We start from the raw sequence: 8,023 nt of genomic DNA, 5'->3' as shown, positions 1-8,023 counted from the left end.
ACACTCCCCCTCCCATCATGTGGGTTCCACTCACCTGCACACCCCCCCTCCCATCATGCGGGTTCCACTCACCTGCACACTCCCCTCCCATCATGCGGGTTCCACTCACCTGCACACCCCCTCCCATCATGTGGGTTCCACTCACCTGCACACTCCCCTCCCATCATGTGGGTTCCACTCACCTGCACACCCCCCTCCCATCATGTGGGTTCCACTCACCTGCACACTCCCCTCCCATCATGTGGGTTCCACTCACCTGCACACTCCCCCTCCCATCATGTGGGTTCTACTCACCTGCACACCCCCCCCCTCCCATCATGTGGGTTCCACTCACCTGCACACCCCCCTCCCATCATGTGGGTTCCACTCACCTGCACACTCCCCTCCCATCATGTGGGTTCCACTCACCTGCACACTCCCCTCCCATCATGTGGGTTCCACTCACCTGCACACTCCCCTCCCATCATGTGGGTTCCACTCACCTGCACACTCCCCTCCCATCATGTGGGTTCCACTCACCTGCACACTCCCCTCCCATCATGTGGGTTCCACTCACCTGCACACTCCCCCTCCCATCATGTGGGTTCTACTCACCTGCACACCCCCTCCCATCATGTGGGTTCCACTCACCTGCACACTCCCCTCCCATCATGTGGGTTCCACTCACCTGCACACCCCCCTCCCATCATGTGGGTTCCACTCACCTGCACACTCCCCTCCCATTATGTGGGTTCCACTCACCTGCACACCCTCCCATCATGTGGGTTCCACTCACCTGCACACCCCCCTCCCATCATGTGGGTTCCACTCACCTGCACACCCCCCCCCTCTCCCATCATGTGGGTTCCACTCACCTGCACACCCCCCTCCCATCATGTGGGTTCCACTCACCTGCACACCCCCCCTCCCATCATGTGGGTTCCACTCACCTGCACACCCCCCCTCCCATCATGTGGGTTCCACTCACCTGCACACCCTCCCATCATGTGGGTTCCACTCACCTGCACACCCCCCTCCCATCATGTGGGTTCCACTCACCTGCACACCCCCCCCCCCCTCCCATCATGTGGGTTCCACTCACCTGCACACCCCCCTCCCATCATGTGGGTTCCACTCACCTGCACACTCCCCCTCCCATCATGTGGGTTCCACTCACCTGCACTCCCCCCTCCCATCATGCGGGTTCCACTCACCTGCACACCCCCTCCCATCATGTGGGTTCCACTCACCTGCACACCCGCCCCCCCTCCCATCATGTGGGTTCCACTCACCTGCACACTCCCCTCCCATCATGTGGGTTCCACTCACCTGCACACCCCCCTCCCATCATGTGGGTTCCACTCACCTGCACACTCCCCTCCCATCATGTGGGTTCCACTCACCTGCACACTCCCCCTCCCATCATGTGGGTTCCACTCACCTGCACACCCTCCCATCATGTGGGTTCCACTCACCTGCACACCCCCCTCCCATCATGTGGGTTCCACTCACCTGCACACCCCCCCTCCCATCATGTGGGTTCCACTCACCTGCACACTCCCCCTCCCATCATGTGGGTTCCACTCACCTGCACACCCCCCTCCCATCATGTGGGTTCCACCCACCTGCACACCCCCTTCCCATCATGTGGGTTCTCCTCACCTGCACACCCCCCTCCCATCATGGGGGTTCCACTCACCTGCACACCCTCCCATCATGTGGGTTCCACTCACCTGCAACACCTGTATGTGTTGTGGGGAGGGGGAGCAGGCCTAAGCGTGTACGTGTTGTGGGGAGGGGGGGGGGCTGGCCTATGCGTGTATGTGTTGTGGGTAGGCTCTTACCGTAAGTGCTCGTTAAAAAAGCATTAAGTAATGGTTCGTGTAAGAACTACTGTACCCTGCGGCAACGCATGCGCAGAAGTAGCTATAAAACTTCAGTAAAATCCTGCCCTCTGATTGGCTAAAATACATCTTCGGGTGTTTTCCGTATCTTATCCATTGATTGACAAACATTTAAATTAAGAATAAAACAAAGGTTGCATTGTTACGACTTATCCCCGAGTTTTGTCCGAATCGTATGTTCGGAAGTTACATTTCCGACCTAGCGCTCACGTCGCCATTTTGAATTCTACATGCTTCCTCCTCGATATATTAAGACAAGTCTCTCGCTATTCATGATCTCTTCGAAAATAGTTTGAAAATCTATTGTATATACTTTAAAGAAACGCTTCTGAGTTCTGTTTGCTTGCAAACTTTGTCCGAGAAGTTAGAAAAGCTTGTTATGGTGTTCAAAAGGCAGGCATGTTGCTGCCCTAACCACGAGGCTTGGTGTGGCAGTAAGCCTTCAGATGTGGAACAGAGGTCCCTGAGAAAGGCGAACAGAGTAGAGAAAGTTTTCTTGGAGCTAGATGACAAAGGCAAAAAGGGCTGGTCTAGAAGCATTTGTACATACTGCCGACAGCGAGTCGATTTGGAGCTTGGAAACAAACGCATGAAAACTTCACACGAGGTGAGAAAAATGATCTTTCTCAAAGTCAATGTTCTGTCGCTTGCCGTATAGATTCTGCTGTTTCTGTACTGTCTTGACCAGTCTTGATCCTCCTTTTCAATTTGTTATTTATTTCGAAAATCAAAATTGCAGAGCTGTAGAGATGAAACTGCCTCAAGTTCCAGCGTGTTTTTCCAACCGGAAACCTCTGAGACCAGCGCCGCGTTAGAACCATTCCAGGTAAAAAATTCATAGGTTAATAAGTACTTGAGAGACAAATAATTGGTTCAGAAGGGAAAGAAATATTTTACTCGTTCTATTTTACTAAAGAGTTTTATTACGGAAGTTGTCATTTGAGTTTACGATGTGAATATGTAAATATAAGTTATGTGAGCCTGATTTATAAGCTGGGTGAAATGTAAATACCAACAAGCCCGAATGTATTCCTTGAATGTAGCGAAACATCCTGGGGTTTGACACCCTGAAATTGAGGTACAGCAAACTCCCGTCTAAGTGAAAGAATTGTAAGCAACAATGTCTTTCTTCATTTTCATTAGCTGACAGCCCTTGTAACACTGTTTTTAGTTCCTGACGTGTCTGCTTCTGAGGAAGTTGACTGTAGTTGCCTTGTATTTTTTATAAGTTCTGATATTCAAGAAATGAAGTTGAGAAGGAATCTTAAGTTTGTGTGTACTTTTTTTACAGGACATTGAGGAAACCTCTGCACTAGGGCAAATTTTGCCGTCATCAGTTGATGCTGTACGACTCATGAAAGCATCAACTAAACAAAGGGACATAGAACTAAAGGACATAGAACGATGCATTGAAGTAGAAGATACATAGTAGGCCATGAGGACTCACTATGTATCGAAGACGGAGACCCCGATTATAAGCTGGACACTCTCGACTTCATCAATGAGCTTATGGAACAAACCTTGCTTGCGGCTTGTTTTAAGAAAATATTGTGTGTTCTGTCTGTGTCGATGAAATAATAATTAGAGGGCTGCTACTACTGTGAATTCCAGTAAACTTTATTGCTGTGGCTTGTATGCGATAATAGTTGTATTGAGGATCGAATAAAGGAAAATTGGTAACTTTATTTAAAGGCGTGAATCGTTTTAGTTTTCAATCTTAACATGAAAATCGTTGTCAAAAATCTTTGAAAGAAAAAGTGACTTTCTTTGGAAAGCTAAATTCTACCGCATTAACAGGCTTTTGGAAATGTGAGACCGTATTTTCACACGTTTAGCCAGCGGAATGTTTGCTTTGGCAAGAGACAAAGCGCAAAATTGTAATAAGTGAAGTATAAAAAGTTATTAGCAGATATCCGAAAGGAATTTCTCCATGCTCCGAACATACGATTTTAACAAAAATGCAAAGGTTGAAAGCTTTCTTACTTCGAACTTTTCTTACTTCAGACTTTTTTTAATCATATAGAACATTACATTTTTAGATTTTCGCTCACATGTTAAAACGATCAATGTTTTTCTAAGTCCAACACACGCTTGTCATTGGGTCATCATTACCCATTTTAGAAGTTAGTCATCGCTTGTTGTACTGGGTCATCACACTTGCTTGAAGATAGGCAACTAAGGCATGCTCCTATTGGTCGTTGAATGCGGAATTGAGAACAGAGAATAACCTTTCTGCTGCAGCCGAGGATGGCTGCGCCAACAGCACTTTCTCCACTGCAGAAGCAAAGTGAGGGAGCTGTTCCTTGTGGTCGTGCCACCATTTTACCTTTCGCTCTTCTGTGTTGATTACCACATCTGCAGTGGCAGCTAAGTAAGCAGGTAGTTCAGCAATTAGGCCGTTGATAATGCGATCATCATTGCATTCCCAGAAATAAGGGACATTAGCCAGCGGTTTCTCTCGGCTCACATTTTGCTAGGCCCGCGAGGAATAACAGCGGTATCAGAAATAAAAACGAGATTCCGGCCAGCACAGGGGCTTCCCTTTTGTTGTTACACTAGAAGTTTTTAATCAGGTTGACTAAAATTCCAAATAAAAGTAGTATTAGCGGTATTTAAACGTGCAAGGGGCATCTCTGATTTGATACACCCAATGATAATGGAAGTGCGGCAGTCTTGCTGAGGTTGGAAAACATTATATGCGCTAATTTTAAAAAATGTATTTTAGAAAGGCTTTACGTTTCCCCTGTGTCAATCCCAGAAAGCCGTGGGGCCGTTTAAAAACAAAATGGAGAACGGACGAACGGAGAGAAGTTGTTCTTGTGGAGCGCACCGTTTTCCTTGCTTCAGTCTGTATCTTAAAGACAACAATAATGGTTCCTGAACTAGGCATAACTACATCAAATGTTATTTCCTCGGGAACAAGATTGGAAGGCGCTACTGCCTATTTTATTGGCCAAGTTGATGGAAGGATAGTCGATTTACCAATTTCGAGTCCTGCACCTGTGATGCGGCGAACAGTTCTACCTTTTAAACGACTATACTTTTATGCCCGATTTCAATAAAATTACAGAGAATGTATGGAGGATTGTATGCTCTCAAGCGAACAAAAGTGCAATGTCCAAGGAACAATTATAGGGCTTTCTCTGGCATCGTTTGAACGGAAAGTGTATCACTCGAATGGCAAGGGTTTTTTTTCGAGTCCTGCATCGTGATCCCAAAATCTCTGAAACGAGAAAATTTGATAAAATGTGATGTCTCCCAAATGGCAGCCATTTTGACATTGTATGTGCACTATTACACATGCGTGGCGGCCATGTTGTCTCTTATTTCTGGGAATGGAGAAAAGGGAAGATTCGCAAGGCCTCTACTGAGTGCTGAGTTGGCTTCAGCCACTGGACGCTGACCGGACACATATACCTCGCAGCCTTGAACGCTAACACTGTGTTGTATAGTTGGACATGGAACTTTCTCAGAAACTAATCTATGGCTGGTTGAACACATGCCTGATGTTCGAGGGCTGCTACGTTTTGGGCAGGATTTTCTTCAGCGATTGCTGCTGCGACTGCACACACATTTGGAAAGTAAGGGGCTTGGCAGGCTTGGGCAACAGCATGGAGTTTCTCATAACACGAGAACACGAGAGGGCCATCACCTTCCAAGAAATAGGTCGCTTTTACAAAGTGCTCCCCAACATCGATGGTGATGGCGAGCTCGAGCTTCAGGTTGATCACTCGCTCAGGATCAAAAAGTATTGCCTGGAGTTGAGGGAGTAACTGTGGACCAATATTAGCGGCTTCTGCTTCTATCAAGAATCCCTCAATATCTCCAAACTGCAGTAACATTTTTTTGTAGACTTCCCACTTTGACCACCATCTGGTCTCACTGTATGATCTCGGTCTTTGCCCAGTCAGATCTTTCCACAACAACTTTGCCTTGTAACTATGGCGGAACAGGCGAAGCCACACGATACCGAACTCTAGAAGAGTTGGAATGACAAGATGATTCCCAACATTGTCAAGCGTGTGTGAGAAACACACAACGTTGAACAGCTTAGGAAAGATAAATGCAATCCTATCCAACGCTGCCTGGTTCACACTTGCCCCATCTCTCATGGCTGCGAGTAACGAATTGGCCTTGACACCATAATCAACTGATAGGCTCTGATTAAGAACTTGTGCAAGATCATCCGCATTCACTGACTTGGAACATATATCAATTTTGACGAGACGTTGAATAATCGACCAATTCTCGTCAAGGAAACGCAGGATGACAGCAATTGCTTCTCCTTGTCGTGTTCTTTCGTCAAAGATCATCGAAACATCTCTTGTCATGCCAGTCTGGCCAGGCAAAGTCAGTTCATTTTTTATCCTTTCGACTTCCTGCTTGAGAACAATTGAAATGTACTGACCAAGATGAGCACTTGCTGTGAGACGTTGGCCATTCTTTTCTAAGAGGAAGCGTAGCTAATCGATTTTCCCAATTGGGATGCCAGCCTTCAGAAACTCTTCGACCACTTCGAGTCGGTAGGCCCGTTCAGATATTGGTAGAGTGCTGTCTTTCTGCGTCATGTCCGCTGCTCTAAAAGCTTCCATAATAGTCTGATCCTTCAACTTAGACTTCTTCAGTTTCTCTTTACCATTTCCATGTTTCTTTGAAGCCAAGTGTGTAGTTAGAATACTCTTCTTCGAAGACACTATTTCGCGGCATGCCAGACAAAACAACTTCCCGTCTTTGATTGTTAGTTCCTCTCCTGGATATTGCTATATGCTTATGTTCTTTACATCACAGTTCCCCCTAGTTTTGTTTTTTCCACTGATTGATGGCAGAGTACGCTCTCGAGTTATCTGCCTTGCTTGGCTGACTTCCAATATTGCTAGTGAATGACGCCATCTTGGAACGAGTCACGAGGAGGACTGACGAGAAGGACCGGGTTCTAGAAGGCAACCGCTGACCTATCAAACATATTCCCCAGCCTCCTCGGCTCCTTTGACGAAAATGAATGCAAATTGCGGCTTTGGACGACATATGTGGAGTCAGAGTGTGCTGATTAACGCGAAATTATATAAATAATCAGTCGATAATAAGAAAAAATGCTAGCAGTGCTTTTTGGGAAAAAATGTAAAAAAAGTGCTCGCGAAGCCAAATAATGCCAAAAAAAGTGCTAGAACTTTCGGTAAGAGCCTAGCTGTGGGGAGGGGGGGGGCTGGCCTAAGCATGTGTGTGTTGTGGGGAGGGGGGGCTGGCCTAAGCATGTATGTGTTGTGGGGAGGGGGGGGGGGCTGGCCTAAGCGTGTATGTGTTGTGGGGGAGGGCTGGCCTAAGCGTGTATGTGTTGTGGGGAGGGGGGGCTGGCCTAAGCATGTGTGTGTTGTGGGGAGGGGGGGCTGGCCTAAGCGTGTATGTGATGTGGGGAGGGGGGGGCTGGTGGGTGGGTGGGTGGGTGGGTGTGGGTGGGTGGGTGGGTGGGTGGGTGGGTGGGTAGGTAGGTAGGTAGGTAGGTAGGTAGGTAGGTAGGTTGTACAAATATTGGTACTGTATTTTTAAAATGTTAAAGCCTTATAAGAAATTATGTACAATTTCCCTGTTAGAAAATTGATTAGAAATACTCTAAAACAACTCTATGCTTGATTGCACATGCTCGGAATAAAAGTGTTCTTAAAATGATTTGGGTTTATGCGGGGCGAAAGCCCGGGACTGCCTTAAATTATAGCACTGTTTTCTCTTGGGTGGTAACAAAGACGAAAGCTTGTGCCTTGGTGTTGAAATGATGAACTTTTCCTCGATCTAGGGGAGGGTTTAGCGGGTTGAAAAACCCCCTCTTTGGGCGGCCAGAAACCTGCCTTTGTCAGTGAGCCAACCCCCCCCCCCCCCCCTTTCAGCAAAAAGTTGAAAACTAGGAATGAATTATTAAAAAGGAAGTTTTTACCCATTTTACACGTATTTTAATGCCGTTATTCTCGCGTGAATATGATAGAGAAACTGAGAGCAACATTCATCTCCTTGCTGTTAACGCAATAAAATAGACTTGGAAATTAGATTTGTTGATGATTGCCATAAAGGGATATTTTTATTTCACTGAACGCTTGTTTACAGACGTTCAAGAAAAACGCACCCTGAAACTTTTTGTATCTCGAATGGGC

General features: G+C 46.8%; 1 protein-coding gene across 2 annotated transcripts; it reads left to right on the top strand.

Annotated features, from left to right (window-relative positions):
* The first annotated feature begins 1,852 nt into the window (after positions 1-1,852).
* LOC125568224 lies at positions 1,853-3,488 on the top strand. Of its 2 annotated transcripts, XM_048729803.1 has the most exons (3): positions 1,853-2,490; positions 2,623-2,709; positions 3,175-3,488. In XM_048729803.1, the coding sequence occupies exons 1-3, from the start codon at positions 2,263-2,265 to the stop codon at positions 3,310-3,312; spliced, it is 453 nt and encodes a 150-aa protein (XP_048585760.1). In that variant the 5' UTR covers positions 1,853-2,262; the 3' UTR covers positions 3,313-3,488. The 2 variants fall into 2 exon arrangements, with proteins under 2 accessions (XP_048585760.1, XP_048585761.1); XM_048729804.1 differs by lacking the exon at positions 2,623-2,709 and having other exon boundaries at positions 1,855-2,490.
* Positions 3,489-8,023: the final 4,535 nt, after the last annotated feature.

This window comes from Nematostella vectensis, chromosome 7 (genome assembly GCF_932526225.1).
Source record: "Nematostella vectensis chromosome 7, jaNemVect1.1, whole genome shotgun sequence".
NCBI lineage: Eukaryota > Metazoa > Cnidaria > Anthozoa > Actiniaria > Edwardsiidae > Nematostella > Nematostella vectensis.
This window is presented reverse-complemented; position numbering and strand designations above follow the sequence as displayed.